The sequence below is a fragment of the Charadrius vociferus genome, unplaced genomic scaffold (assembly GCF_000708025.1).
Source record: "Charadrius vociferus isolate BGI_N301 unplaced genomic scaffold, ASM70802v2 scaffold56, whole genome shotgun sequence".
In the NCBI taxonomy this organism is placed as follows: Eukaryota; Metazoa; Chordata; class Aves; order Charadriiformes; family Charadriidae; genus Charadrius; species Charadrius vociferus.
The window spans coordinates 1,372,083-1,387,403 of record NW_009649057.1 but is presented as its reverse complement, the minus strand read 5'-3'; the positions used below and the strand labels follow the sequence as shown (position 1 = coordinate 1,387,403).

Genomic DNA, 15,321 nt, shown 5'->3' with positions numbered 1-15,321 from the left:
TGAAAAGCACCTTTTGAAAGAAAAGCAAGCACGTCTTCAGGACTGAAAGCTCACCTCTCCCAGTGACAACCAGACCCTCCCACTAACACCCCTTCCCACAGCAGACATACTTCTGGCTTGGGGACTCCATCCCACGAATGCAAACCTGAACATCAATCTACAAAGAGGTCTAAAGAGATAGATAGCAGCGTAGGCACAGGGTTTGGAAAAGGTCCACCAGCTACCCTTGGCACCAGGCAGAATGGAATTCAGAGGTCCATGCAGCGCTGCACAGGGGCTCTCATGTCGTGCTGGGAGCACAACTGCACAGGAGCTGTGAAATATTGTCTTTTGTTCACTAAAGCCATGCATCAAGGTGCCGGTCCATCCAGGGCTCTCCCGCCTTCCCCTTTCCAAGCCCCTGCTGGGTATACGACAAGCCAATCCGGCATGCAAAGGATACAGGCATGCAGGCTCTAGGCTGCTGCTTCTGTTAGTAAGTGCATCTTGTTAGTGGATTTATGAGACACACTTAAACCTATAAAAAATAAATAATCCTAATTCTTCATCAGGCTGGCCTAAGTAACCTTCAGCCTGACCGGATAAACCACTGCCCACCAGCCCTCAAAACCAGTATAGTTTGAAGTTACATTTCATGTCAAGTCTTGGAAGCAGAACATGAATGTCTCCTACCCAAAGGAATATATGTAAACATAACAACAAGCCTGGTGCGGCAGCAGCTCCTACACAAGGTTTGTACAAATTTAAACAACGGGTAGGAAGTTAAACAACTGAATGGAAAAAGAAGCTCTCTGAATGGAAAAAGAAGCTCTTTCAGCAAGTCAGAAGGTGCTCATCTGCAGGCAAACAGCTCTGTACACACAATCCGCTGAAAGCAGACCTGTTACCCAAATCTTTGCTACTCTGCTATACTGCTGGGAACTGACCTCAGCAACTCGCGCCTTAAGATCCTCCCAGGAGTTCTCCGCCCAGGCTCCCAAAAGGCCCAATGAAAAGGACCACGTGATGGTTTATGTGGAGCTCTGAGTAGCAAGATGGCAAAGGACCCCAGATCCTCCCCTCCCCCTTACTGACTCACAAACTATCTGAGATTTCACAGCTTTGCTTAGTCAGCTTAGTGTCAACACATTCACAGAATGAGAGATGGCTATACGTCTTGGGATCGCACCCCAAGATTTCAGAGTTCAAAGTCCTCGGCATCTCCTGGTCACCGTGACTGCACGCCCAGAGTCATCTTCAAGTTTTCATAAACCACGTAACTGATGCTTACAGCTGGGATCACCTTCATAAAGTTCGGCGCCAGACCTCGGTAAAGACCAAACGCTCCCTCTGTCTTCAGAATGTGTTTAAACAGTCCCCTCATCGTCACTTCAGGAGCTCCCTCCACTGACGCTGCAACAGGGAAAGCCACAATTAATAATGCAGTCTATGTGATGAAAACACTTCAAGGTAACACCTGTCTCAAAGAGCAGTTCTGATTCATGTGCTTCCTGTGGATGTTCACAGAGCAAAGGTGCTTCACGGGGGACAGCATCTAACGTCACAGCAAGCCGTGCCCATGCTGCACGTGGCAGCCGTTTTCTCCAACTGCTTTGCAGATGCCCTTAGCCCAAAACTCCAAATCTGAGCAAAACAGAACCTCTGTCCTGCAGGTGCTTGGCCCCAGATGCTAAGGGCAGCTCAAAGTCCACTGTCCTCTTGCAGCATGGCAAATAGCCGACTGCTCAGCAGCACAGGCCAGTTAAGGCTGCTGTTGCAATGTTTACACTGGAGGACCTTTACCCTGCTCAGAGATCATGGCAGGAGTTCCCACAGTTCCCAGAAGTTCTCACCTTGGGCCTGCATGCGTGTCCTCACAAGAGCCAGCGGGTAACTGGCAAGCTGCCCACAGGTACTGGAGATGGTGCCACAAGCCAGCAGAACAAAGACTCCAGGGTCGGCGCTGTTGACGGCGTAGCGCTGCAACCAGGCGTTTTTTAGTGTCTGGAAGGAAGAAGCCAGATGTTAGCAGTGAAGAGGCAATCAAAAGAATATCACGTTACATAAGAGATCTAGCGTAAGGGTCCAGAAAGCTATGTGCAAATTCAGCCAGAAGCATTCGGCTTCTCAAATCTTTTTGAGCTACTGCTATGTAGTGCCTGGGGAAAATCCCTTCTTTAATTTTCTGCTGCAATTTTCTCATAAAAAAAAGAACAAGGGACCACGCATGATGTTAAACAGAGAATCGTTGTATTGGATTATCTTCTAGGCCATTTTGGGTAGAAAAAAAAAATCCATTTGTGCCCCATAAGGCTGATCAGGAAAGCTTTGATAAATTACTTAAACTGCTGTAGTAACTGACAGGTCTGACAGTGATAAAGCTACACAAACAGCACAGCCCTACAACAGGTTAAAGGCTTCATACCTCATAGACTGCCAGGTCAATACCAGCGTATGGAATGATTCCCAGCATGTTGGGGATGTAGCCCTTGTAGAAGGCAGCCATCCCTTCCTTCGAAAGGATGTTTTTGGCACAATCCAACATGCCTGAGTATTGTCCTGTCTTTCTTAGAGCCATCCGTGTTTTCAGAACCTAGAAGACAAAAATAAATACCATGAAGGCCTACAGGAGAATCAATAGGAGAAAACCATATAGACAATGTCACTCTTAAGAGCATGACAGTCAGGACTACAGCAAGTGTCATGCGAGCAGTATTACCCATCTCTCAGAATTCATTAATTAAGCTATCATAGTGCTGGTATTCAACCCACATTTTCCCATCTCAGCGCCTTGCCATCACCCCTCATGGGCTGGACTCTCAGCCACCCGCCTCACCTCCATCGGGTAGATGCTGCTCTGTGCGATGGCCCCGGCCAAAGAACCAGCTAACAGCCGCTCATGAATCCTCAGCATTTCTTGGTCAGTTCCAATGAATCGCTTGATCTGTGGAAGCCAAAACAGATAGACATTGAGCCTTGCTGACTTATCTCAGCCATCATCTTTTTTTTTTTTTTTTTCCCAGCTTCTCCTTCTGCAGACCCTTCTGCTGCCAGACTTGTCTGTGCCCTTTTACTCACCTGCTCATAGGCCATGAACTTAATGGCAGATTCCGGTGCAATCTTCAACACATTGATGCCATTCCCTCGCCACAGTGACCTTGGTCCACCCTCTCGGATCATTTGAGTAAAACCGCCAACGATGCACATGTTGTTACTGCGGGAGGCATGAACCTGGGAGACAGAGAGCAAGCTTGGATTAGTTCCAGTCCTGATTACGACAGTGCTACGTTTTTCCGTAATCCAGGGACAAAAGGGCGCTTTTTTATTTACCCAGAGATTTGCCAAGGCTTTAATCCCTTCCAGATAACTTCTACAATAGGAAAGCAACCTTCTTTTCTTTTTTGTGAAGTCTAGTGTTAACTAATGGATCTAATCAATACCTCCCTCTGGAATGGGAGGAAAGGTTAAATAGGCAACTCCTGTACCTAGCATAGGATCAGCTACCCAGGGTAAACTTCTCAGCTGGCTCAAGAGCAGGTACAGTGACAAAACAGGCTAAAATCAAGTTTTTCTAACTCCTTTCTACCACAGATAATACTTATACTGAGTATGGGCTCTGCCAGCTGACCACCACAACCACTTCAACTCTCATGGCCTCAGGGTCTCTCATGGGAACACGAGACTTGAACCTGTTTCACCAAAACTCAAGTTTTCCAGTGCTCTAAACCACATAGCTCTCTAACTATTGACAGTTTTCACATGTCTACCTCCCAAAATATTCTCTATATTTTTTCTAGTCAATGAAGAACAACTTTTTAACATGAGTTTGATCATTCAAATAATCCAAAAAGCCTTCAAAAATAGCAATGTAAAAGCAAAGAGATTAATCATGGCCAGAGTGCTGTACTGTGTTGATGAACATTATCATCTCCTAAGCATCCAAGAAGATTAAAGGAATCTGCCTGGGTATTCAAACAAACTGGAACTGCTCCATCATACCTGCATAAGCACTTTCAGGCGGTCCAAGGGAGCTGTACAGGTTCTGGACACGGCACCTGCACCTCCACCTGCAACCAGATGTCTCCACCACATCCCTGTCTGCCTCTCTTCCACTGTGAACTCATCAGGGACAGTCAAATTCTCTCCTACATCAAAGATCTGCAAAAGTTTTAAGGTGTTGAGAAATGTTCCATCAGCTAGTGATCGTGCCAAAGTTTTATTGCTCTTTATCAGTGCTAAGTGTTGAAGTACTGGATATGCTTATTCCAAGTCAGCAGCTTATCTATAGCCAGTGACTGCTGTGTCCAGTGACAGGAACTGCCACTGCTATAGCACATCACAGGGGGAACCTTCACATTCAGAGATTTCTGCTTAAGAAGTTGGCAACTGCTGAACATTTTGTCTGCATTAAAATATTGTGGATCATAGTAAGGAACAAAATGACCAGCGAGCAGCTGCATGGCAGAGAAGCTGGACCTCTCTGGAACCTTCCAAGCTCGCAGCCAGTTTAATCTCGTTACATGCTATTTACACACACCGAAATATCTCCAGGAAGGACGGCTGCCTGTCAAATCAGTTTCTAGTCTTAACAGGTCTTGAACCAGCAGGGGCTGGCCACTGGTATGAGCTCTCAGAGGTGCAAGCCAAGTGAACACCCTCATCTTCCTGCAGAAGGTGCAGTTATTTATCACCTGTACCAGCGACTTCAGAAGCCGTGCCGTGATAGGTGGCAAGATAACAGAACAGGAAGCGATTTGGCTTCTAGGGCTACAGGGCAGCTACTGAAGCATGAAGAGAAAGATAGGGACGGCCGATAGCAGTTTCCGGGGGTCAGGACTCTGACTGAGAAGCTGGGAAAAGACCAAGACCCGTTGGGGAAGAACCATTTCTTACCGTGGAGTGCTTCCAGTACAGGATGATTTCAGGAATGTTCTCCACTGGGTGCAGCAGGTGATAGTCTCGCCACTCATTCCAATCAATTGTCATTGTCCCATTTTTATCCATGCTAAAAAGATTTATCATTAGATGAGTACAGACTCCCACTGGGTGACAAATTCCTCCTCCCCTTCCCTTTGAATATTCAGGCCTACACCAAAAAAAGCTTTGCAAAGCAACTACTAAAAGACTTCTAAAGAGACACAAGACAAAGCTAGGAAATCTTCTATTCACTAAACACTGCAGAAAGGTAGAAGTGGGGTCCCCTTTTCCGCCCCTCTCTCTCTCCCCCTTAACCAACCCACAGGACTAGTTGCACCCCCTCCTACCAAACTTAGGGACATACCTGACACTGAAGGGAAAATAATACTTACTAGGTGACAGGACCCCAGAAGTGTCCCGTCCTTATTCTGACACACAGGCAAACAGACAGAGGGAAGGTAGCAGAGGAAAGAAAGGAAAAAACAGCACAAATAAGTGGTTGTTAACATGTTAGTGCCACATGCATAAAGCATTCAGCATTTCCGAAGAGCAACAGCACAGTCCCTCTCCAAAGCAGCAAGCTCAGGGCAGCAGGACAATCAGACAGGGATGCAAATCAGCTCAGATGCAAGCACTTCCCCACAACAGGTCAGTAAGATAAGAAATTGTGACAATAACTCTCCATAATGTTTTACGACATTACAAGTGTCAATTCATGGAAAAAAAAAAAAATCAAAATTAAGAGTAATAGGCAAAAAGGGAGGAGATGAAGTCTCTGAAAAGCGTGTACAGGGTAGAAAGAGGAGATGGGTTCTACGTCCCTACACTTGTTTCTAACCCCCTCAACAGTAAAACAGAAGAACCAGCTGAATCCTCACCTCTTCAGTATTTTCTCAGCCTGCTGTTCAGAGATCTTGACTCCCAGGTCCCGAAGAGACTGCACAATCTCCTGGGCATCAATACGGCCTGCAAAGATAAGCCAGTGAGCTCAAGTATACGTATTACAAGCTAACATATGCAATAGTCTATTCACAAGCATGAGAAAGGTGTTTACCATCATTCTTCTTATCCAAACTCTTGAAGACCAGTCTCAGCTTCTTTTCATGATCTTGGAGATAGTGAACAAATTCCTCAAAATCCAGCTGTCCATCCAGGTCCTTGTCTCCAGCCTTCACAATTTTCTGTTTAGAAACAATCAAAACCTGTCAGTTCCTTTGTTCGTTCAGAAAGAACTGCCCCTTCTTCCACCATGTTTAAAGATTATTTCCTACCCAACTGACTTTTCATCCAGAAAGCAGCTGGCAGAATTATAATTCCTCCAAGAAATTCGAGCAAAGCAGTAGTGCAGAAAAGTCACCTGATTCCAGGCAACTGTCTCCCGAAGTTAGTTACGCAGATGAAATGCCTCATGCTTTTATCAGGGATATTCTGCTAGTATCATGTGTCTAATCTCAGTCCTGTATCTTGATTAACACCTTACAAAGCCCTTGTGGAGGTTCTTGAACTAAGTATGAGGCAACAGGTTTGCATAAAAAGTGAATCACAAAACTTCAGGTAATAAGAAATCCTGAACAGGAGAAGGAATTTCATGCCTACTACAATCCTTAGAGAAGTAAGCTCCCTCTGGCAATAACTAACTCCAACCAGAAAAAGCCTGTCCAGCTCTAGTGGACACAGCCAAAGATAAAAACCCCTATGAACTGGTTTGAGCACCCTGGAGCTATGTGCTTTAATTATACAACTTTCCACAACACGCATATAGAACAAGAAAAGGTTCTTAGTAGGACAAAGCTAAAAATCAAGATCAGACTCTGTGCCAGACATCTAGGACAAGGTAAATGACTAATTAACTCACTTCAGCATGGGGCAATAGCAGATGGACTGTCCTATCTAAGGGCACATGGCTACTTGTTGACAGGAGAGGTGATCTCTGGGCTGCAAGAATGTGGCTCAGGAAGTTCCTATTCCCCTTCTTGTTCAGTCACTTGCCTTTGAGAACCTACAAGTCTTTTTCAACATGAATCAGTGAGCAACACTAAATGAGGTGTGATTCAGTCTACCGCATCACCTAAATTTTTGTTTTAATTCTTGTAACAGCAGGTGGGTTGTTAAGGAAGCTCTGAGGCGAGATCAAACGCTAGGCTAACCTCCCGTTCACCGATATTTTGTTCAATATTTAGGCTTCACAGGTAATAAGCAAACCTAAGCTTACTGTGATATTTCCTTAGCCTATGAGCACCAGTCCCCTTCGAAAGCCTTAAGTCTTTGTTTCAGTGCCATTTTAAATGACTTCAATACTAAATACTTCACTATTAAAACTCTCTCTCACCCCACCAAGTCCTGTCACTTTAGCCCTAATGCCATGAGGATTATTCCTAATCATATTAGGAACCTTAAATAAGAAAGCGCTGTCCCAGCTGCCCTGACCTTTGAGGTGTGCCCAGTATTCTTAACCTGCAATTTATCATATGACTGTTGTAAAGTTCAGATATGACCCCACATTCAACTTGTAGGCTAAAGATAGACCAACACCCCTCTCATGTCAGCAGATTGGCCTTGAACAGCTGAATCAGGGCTTCCCTCTAACTGGCAACCCCCAACCAGTTGACAGGCGCTAATAATTCAGAGGCACTGTAAGAGAGATGTGACTGTGCAACTGCTCCCGCTCTCTCAGCACACCCCTAACAACCGCAGAGACGTGCAATGAGTGATCAGAGACCACAGGTACCAGAAGCTGCCTTGCTCCGCGAGCCTTCCTCCGCCACTATCACAAAGCAAAACTGCTGCGAGCCTGTCGAACAGTAACCCGCAACGCACGTGTGAAGAGTGAGAGCGCCAAGCTCCCAGCATCTTCTCCAGAGACGAACAAGTATCTTCGCCTTTAACAGCACATATGAAATCTCCATAGACAGAACTGCTCATTAACAGCTATGCTGGCTGCAGATGTTTCCATGGTCACCTGCACAAGACGGAGCCCCTGCAGCACGCTTTGGGACCCCACACGTCTTAAAGCCTGCTACATCTTTTGTTTGTGTGTCTGCACAAAAAGCCCACCCAGCTTTGCTGTTCAATAATCAGCTGTCTGGGCTCTTGACAGCCCTGGTCATGACAATCACACCAGCAAGCGGAAAGCAAGGGCTGTGACAGCGAGTCACATGCAGCACTCCGTGGATTTAGTGCATCTCCCTTCCTTAGCGAAGGGAAACGCTCTTGCACAACCTCCCCGCTCCCAGCCCACCCACCGCTGCCGAGCCGCTCTCCGGCTCACAGCACAAACCCGCTCACCATCGCTGGGGCGAGACCTGATCCACACGAGCTGACATTAGATTACACACCCCCCGTAGGAGCGGGGCAGGCGGAAGGGTGTAAGAAGGAAAAGGAAGAGGATGTGAAACGTGTTTGAGCAGACCAGTTAAAGCGGAGGAATCCATAGTTTGGAAAACCCCTTTTTCTAACTAACTTGCATCAAATCAACTGGTTTAAAGTCTCAGAGGCACTGAGATCCCATCAGATTCAAGCCAAAGAATAAAAAAGAAAAAAAGTCCACTCCATGCTGCTTCAGCAATCCCTGCAAAGGGGCAACAGAAACGTGTCTGTGCTGTACCCAGCTATTACGACAGAGCCGTCATGACTTTCTCCCCTTCTAACCAGGCACTCGGGGCGTTGGAGAACATCCCTCCATCGCTCGCTCCCTCCCGTTCCTCCCTCGGGGCCATACCTGCTTCCACTGGCGGTAGGTGGAGAACTCCTGGGAAGGAATGAAGAGGCTGAGTCGGAAGATCGATTTGAGTTCAGCCGGGAGCCCCTTCGACTCAAAGTATTCAAACTCCGTCTGCGACTCCCCGAACACTGGCACATACAGACAGAGGCAGAGCATCTTTCTGAGCCAGAGACTCAGCTGCCCTGCTCAGACTGACTGGGAAGGGAAGCAAAGCTGAATGATTCCCCGAGCTAATTTCAGTGCGTAGTGGAAAGGAAATGCCAGCGAGTCTCATGACACATGCCTATGAGCGAAGCCGGCTCCGGTGGGATTGGCTGCGCAAGCCCTGCCCTTCTACTTAAAAGGGAAGCGGTGGCTGTACAGTCCCACCCAGACACCGGATCGGAGGAGGCATGTGAGCTGCCTCCCATTGCTCAACACCAGGCTCCCATTAAGCCCAGAGACCTTACATCATGCTCACCGCAAGTTAACTCTTACCGGGCATCTCATTTAACCCAAGAGGCTTTGGCCAACATCCAAGACGCTCACTTGATGTTCCTTACAGCAGACCGGTGCTTTCTGGTCCTGTGCCCACCACTCCAGGGATTTACACACGCAGCACAGTAGGGACCAGTCTTGATCATAACTTTTCCCACCACAGAAGACAAAGAGGACTCTCACTGTCTTCTCTTCCCAAAATTCTTCCTCTAAAACACAGTAAGAGCAGGATGCCACCCACTTACTGCTTTCATACACGTTTGAGATATCCAGCTTAAAGCAAAAGCCTCAAAACTCGACTTTTACAATGTTATTTTCCTATGCCAGAGTTGATTGGCTTTGACTGGAAGTCCTCCCAAAAACACTTGTGCCAGCTAGGAGCAGGCAACCCCTGCATACCAAGATCTCTGCAGCACTCTGGAGTTACTAATAGAGGCAGCAATAAAGCCTGTGGAGAAGGTTTGCCATTGCGCCAGATAACCAGAAAACCACCAAAATCAAGGGCAGGCTTCAAAACAGACCCAGCTGCTTCAAAGGCTCTTAGCTAAGCATCCACACAGCAATTACAACAGCTTACTAGTTTTTCCTCCTCTCCCAACTACACTTAAACATCGCAGTTGGACATACGCTATAACGAGGAGTGGCCCAAGCAGAACAACATTTTCCAGTTTCTAACCATTTACAATTTAACTGCTTTGTAAGCGAGCTCCTGAGCTTTCATCAGGAGCAAGCCAGGCTGAAGAGGGAGTGTGGCACATGCATCATTTAATGCAGATATAATTACAGGCTTCTGAACATTTAGTGGAGTTCAATGTATGGGATAACACCCAGCTCTACAGCAGGAGTGCCACAGAAGTCAGCAGGTAACAATACTGCCCAGTACAGAATTACTGATTGCTAACATGAATTTTAAAATAAAGTTACAGTCTTGATATTCATCAAAGAGAAGCTATCACACAAGGAAGAGGCGAAAAAGCATGGCCAATAACCAAAACACTATAATCCTGCCTGCACTTGAAGTAACACAGCATGTTTGCTAAACTGATTTATGCCAGACCAGCTAACAGCTTTCCCCACCACTGCGGACACAGCAACATTTTCTTGTGTTTGCTCTGTTTAAACAGACTGCCTGGCCAGTACAAAGTCCAATAAGCACTCCCTTCCTCCGATCCTAATGCACAAGGGGCCTTTACGTCTTTACACTGGTATTTTGCTCTTTAGATTTAAAGAAAAGCCAAGGTCTGTAATAAGCTGTTTGTGGAGCTGCATGTCAATCACACGAATTGGGAATATTTAATCTGGGGCTTTATTTAAAGGATATATTTAAAAAAAAAAAAAGTTTTAATAGATCACGACTCGCAGAGATTCGGTACCCTTGAGAATCGTGACCTACAACGGTTTCCTACACCCTCCCCCTGTCACCTCACCTACCACGGCACCACTGCCGCGTTACCTAACCAGGCTTAACCTACTCCCTGCTGACGTCTCTCCGCACGAAAACAGGATCTTCTCAGGGACTCCAGATCCTCTTAAAGATCAGCTGCAGCAGCTCACCACATGCACACCAACAGCACACCCCAGCCTTTTCCCACCGAGCTGGGGCTGTCTTCAAGCAGCACCCTAATGCTACGCGCCACCGGCCAAAAGCAAACGCCTTCAGCGGCCTGACCACGGCGAGCAGCTCTCCCCTGCCCAGCTGCGGGGAGTAAGCGAATAAACGTAACTCAGCTTTGCCCCACCAAGGCTTAAGATCCCCCGTAGTCCTTCCCACGAGTTGCCAAGCATCACTGTTATAGCTGCTTGGCAGCTCAGTTGCTATGCCAACATGATGCAGATTTTCCTAATAAACTCTGTCTAGAGTTGGCAGCTAGAGACAAAAGGCAAAATCTGCACATTTTAGGGAAAAAAGCCCTACTACCTACGTCAGAGGAAAGGAGAAAGGTAACGAGGTTAAGAAAGCTGATTTTAAGCAGGGTATTAATTACAGGACAGCGAGCTAAGAAGGAGAGACAGATTACGAATGAAGTTTATACCAGCAATTCTGGTTATAATGACAAAGGGAACTTAAACAGGCATTAACAAGTATTTAGATTTCACCTAAAAGAATCCTGGTAAACCTAGAAGTACTCAAAAGCAAGATAGCTCTCCAGAGCTGCAGGGATCAGTGCTGCTTGAACACAACTAGCACGGGGTCACCGCTCAAGGCTCAGCAGACGCAGCGGGTGCCGGTCCCGCTCCCGCAGCCCCTGCGGTGTGCATGTGGCCGTACCACCACGGGCTGCAGCACACCCACCCCAGGGCTTCAGGCGCGAGCTACGGACAGTACATCCCTCGTTAGCACTGGCTATTCCTGATCAAACCAAGGACAAGGGCACAGAGGTCCAAATAAAGTCATCACTTTCTAGTCACTCCTCCCTGATACTTCTTCCATCCACCAATTCTGCCAACAAAGCCAGAGCTGGACCTACACAGTTTCGGTTGATGTGAAGCCAGCCTCGCTAACACCCGCCTCTGCTAAAGGGAGCACTACGTGGGTCCGTCTGCCTTCCACAGAAGGCTCGCTTTTCTTGCCATCAAGGAAGCTGCAAACTCATTGTCCATTTTATTTATAGAATTTGGTTCTTATTTAAATGCTGCAGGAGTTACTAATTTCAACACCCTGCCATTCCAACACTAACCTTTCCAAGTCATTTGTACTCTTCTAGGCATCGACTTCATCACCAGTTTACTACATCAGCTCCAGAAGGTACCTCCCAAAGGAGGGGAGGATGCAGCCATACAAGGAGCAGGAAAGTATGCTGTTTAATTTTGAATTTACTTTGCTAAAAAAAGAGACTCTAAAAATGTGCCAGTGAGCATCACAGCCACATAACTAACATCCTCCTTCACAGGCAAAACAGCTTTCTGGGCGAGTACATCATGGGCCTGAGAGAGAACCGCTATTGCTCGAAGTTTTCACTAGGTCCTGCTGACTCGGTATTTTTTAATTTCTGGAAACTAGCTTATAATTAATTGTACAGTACAGAAAGTCCTCACAAAGCACAAACAAAGCGTAAAGTGTATGAAGGAGGGGAGTTAATCATTGAAGAGACCCCAGCAGAGTAAAGAGCTGCAGCCAGCCAAGGCTGTGCAAGGGGAAGGATAGAGACCAGGGAAGGCAGACAACACGACATGGTATGTGACATAAAGGTAACCAGGAAAGGTGACCTGTTCCACCGACAACACAAAGATCCAAAGTTACAAGTCCAGATGGTGACATCAGGGGCAGATCATACCTCTTCTCCTGTGTACACACACCCAGGGGCCAACGCATCACATTCGTAATCAGAATTTTCTCCCACATTTGCACAAACAGCCTCATGTTGAAATCGTTACCTTCAAGCAAGGATCTGAGCAGAAACATGCCAACTACAACACGAAGACTGAAAAGCCAGGCCCAGGAAGCACCTCAGGTCAAATTTATCAATACATGCAAATTCCTTACAGTAACCCAAGTATCGGACATGACATTTTGCGTGTTTTTAGCAAACATGTAGTTACAGGCGTTTTCACAACACAAAGTGGCATACCAGTCAAGAGACTTCTCCCAAGGTCACAGACATTCAGTGGCAGAGAACAAAAGCCACGTGTCCCCCACATTTCCTTTTAACACCAAATAATACTGTTTGCTCACAGTGGTTTATAATCTATCCCTAAGGCTATACTAGACTTTTTGCAACACTTCTCCTTCAGACAGGTAATTAGAACACAGATATCTGATCAAGCACAAACAAGTCATTGCAGCTTAACAAGTTACTGTCCATCAACTGAACCACGATGGCTGGATGCAGTATTAGCCGGCCTGAATTGCAAGGTAAAACATATCTGCATAATCCTCAACAGAAGAGCTTTACGCTGTGTTTTACTTTACAATCAGGCCAGGCTAAAATTACACAGTCACAACCTCATAGCAGATGGGCAGTTACTTCCTAAGCTGCAATAACACCATTTTACCACATCCTTATCCCCTCGGTATTTCTCCATTAGCCAGTTTCAGGGTTCCTATGCAGCAAAACTTCCCAGGGTCACACAGGAAAGAGAAGATTGGTATCAGCTCTCAGAGAAAGCTTCATTTGCAGGTGTGAACAGATGGACTCTCCCCGACTGAGGGACCATTGTTCCCTGGAAGACACCAGATTTTTAGCCCTACGCTTTCAAGGTTTTCATCACAACCTCCTTCAGTTCTGAGCCTCTGTCCTTCTGCAACCTCCATGCACCAAAGTCCTCCTCAAAATGCGCACGCTCCTCTTTTTGAAGAGGATGCACAGTGCTAACAGCTAATAACGGGGATGAAGGCAAAAGTCCCTGCAGATTTTTCAGTCTGATTCAAGCAGGGAGTGGCTTCTGCTCCCCTGAATGCAAAATGCCACCCTGCCTGTTTCCATTCAAAACGGCAGCAGAAAGGATATTCACCCTATTCTACAACTTGAACCTGTTCATCTCCAATTTTAGAGAGAAAGCTTACAGCAACAACAATGCCGATTCCTGCCAAATAAACTGGATCCTGCAAGTCACGCACCTCTACCCCGCCTGCAGCTCTTTAGTATTACCCCAAGCTCTCACCGCTCGCAGGGGTTATGCCCGACTCCTTCTCCCTTAATCCCAGGTCACACCCTTGGTCTTAAACCACATGCAGTCAGAGCTGACTGCACCATCCTCAGGAGAGACGGACAGCATTCCCTCCCCATCAAAAATAAACTAGACTTGCAGTCAGCCAGCGCTGTGCTAGGAGCCCAGGCACTAAACTAAGCGGCTTTTGTTCGCCTCCCCCCAGACAAAGCCTCACCATTTATTCTCCGCCAATTGTGCGTACCCACCACCTCCCCGCTCTCCCACCCCCCCGGAAACTTCCCATCCTCACGCAGATTTTACTCTCTCCCTTATGCCACCCGCTCCCCAGGGACAGCCTTTCCTCTCTTCCGGGCTGTGCCATTCAATTAATACAGCCAGTTACTCATTTGCTCAAAACACACTAGCTTTTCCAGAGCCTTGCCAAATTACCAAAGACTTGACTCCGGAACATTTTAGGATCTCTTTGATCCTTTGCTGGTCTCCAGTGCAGGGGTGGGACTCGCCACTAACCTGCATTATCATTCCCTGCCCTCTCAGTCATGCTTGTTACAAGTTGCCCAGGAACCTTCGAGACCTCCGTATTTCCCCTTGCCCCTAAACAGCATTTCCCCCCCACCCTTTGAATATCACGTCCGAAAGGTTAGATCACCTCCTCTCTTCACAGTCATTCCCCCAGTCCTCCCCCCATTTCCCTTCTAGCAGCCACACGCTTTGGACCCCGCTCCCTTTCCCTGCTCCTCTCCCCCCTCCCCAAATACACACACATTCCCCCAGCTACTCGCCCACTCCGTCTGCGACAACCCCTACTCCCGGCAGACCCCACACTCCGCTGTCATGTGCGCCAACCCCTCCTCAGGCCCCTGGATATCCCATTACCTTTGGAAAATGCTCTGCGGGTCCAACCACCAGTAGGATAGTTGGTCTCCTTTCAGTGGGATCAGTCCCTCTGTCCTGTGGCTTCCCCAACATCTTTGGCCCTTTCTCCCCGGGGCCTGGAAGTGGGGTGGTGTTTCTGGCCTCATCCTCTTTTTCATCTGCAGGACCTTGGCATATGGCCCTGGGAAGGAAGCTAGACAGAAAATGCCAAAGGGTCTGCAGCATTGCTGCTCCAGCGAGCGTCCCAGGCAGGGAAACCCTGCGCGCTCAGGAGCTGCCCGCTGCCAAGGATGATGTGACTGCACTACCAAGCACCCCCAAGACGGGAATCGGCACAGCAGCCAGCGGGAGGTTCAACCCAGCGACTCCACGGGCTCGGATTCTTTACAGACCGCTCCTGCGGACGCTTCCTGCCTTTTGAAATTGCTGCTACTGCAGTCGTGCCTGGCCTGACAAGCAGCTCATTGTACCAGAGCCTCAGAAATCTGATGGCAACAGACAAAGCCCAAGACCCCTGGCACGGAGAAGCCGAGACGCTGAGCTTTGGAGACTGCTTGGACAGAGAAGCCCAGACGCTGCGCTTAAGAGGAAAGCTAAAAATGAACCTCTCCGAGAGAAGCTTCTCAGAGCCGCCAATTAACCCTCGCGTCCCGGCTCATCCTAACGGCACATCAGCTGAGCAAGCCGGGCTGAACACCCAGGCTGCGTCCCCACTGCAGCAGTGCCCAGCCAATCCTGGC

General features: G+C 47.6%; 1 protein-coding gene across 3 annotated transcripts; it reads right to left on the bottom strand.

The window, feature by feature from the left end:
* Positions 1 to 1,207: 1,207 nt before the first annotated feature.
* Positions 1,208 to 14,806, bottom strand: SLC25A25 (solute carrier family 25 (mitochondrial carrier; phosphate carrier), member 25). Of its 3 annotated transcripts, XM_009888037.1 has the most exons (11): positions 14,582 to 14,806; positions 5,951 to 6,077; positions 5,775 to 5,862; positions 5,289 to 5,324; positions 4,873 to 4,984; positions 3,979 to 4,137; positions 3,058 to 3,210; positions 2,816 to 2,923; positions 2,405 to 2,572; positions 1,833 to 1,983; positions 1,208 to 1,392 (listed from the first exon to the last, which is right to left on the bottom strand). In XM_009888037.1, the coding sequence occupies exons 1-11, from the start codon at positions 14,804 to 14,806 to the stop codon at positions 1,208 to 1,210; spliced, it is 1,512 nt and encodes a 503-aa protein (XP_009886339.1). The 3 variants fall into 3 exon arrangements, with proteins under 3 accessions (XP_009886339.1, XP_009886340.1, XP_009886341.1); XM_009888038.1 differs by lacking the exon at positions 5,289 to 5,324; XM_009888039.1 differs by lacking the exons at positions 5,289 to 5,324; positions 14,582 to 14,806 and adding an exon at positions 8,615 to 8,773.
* Positions 14,807 to 15,321: the final 515 nt, after the last annotated feature.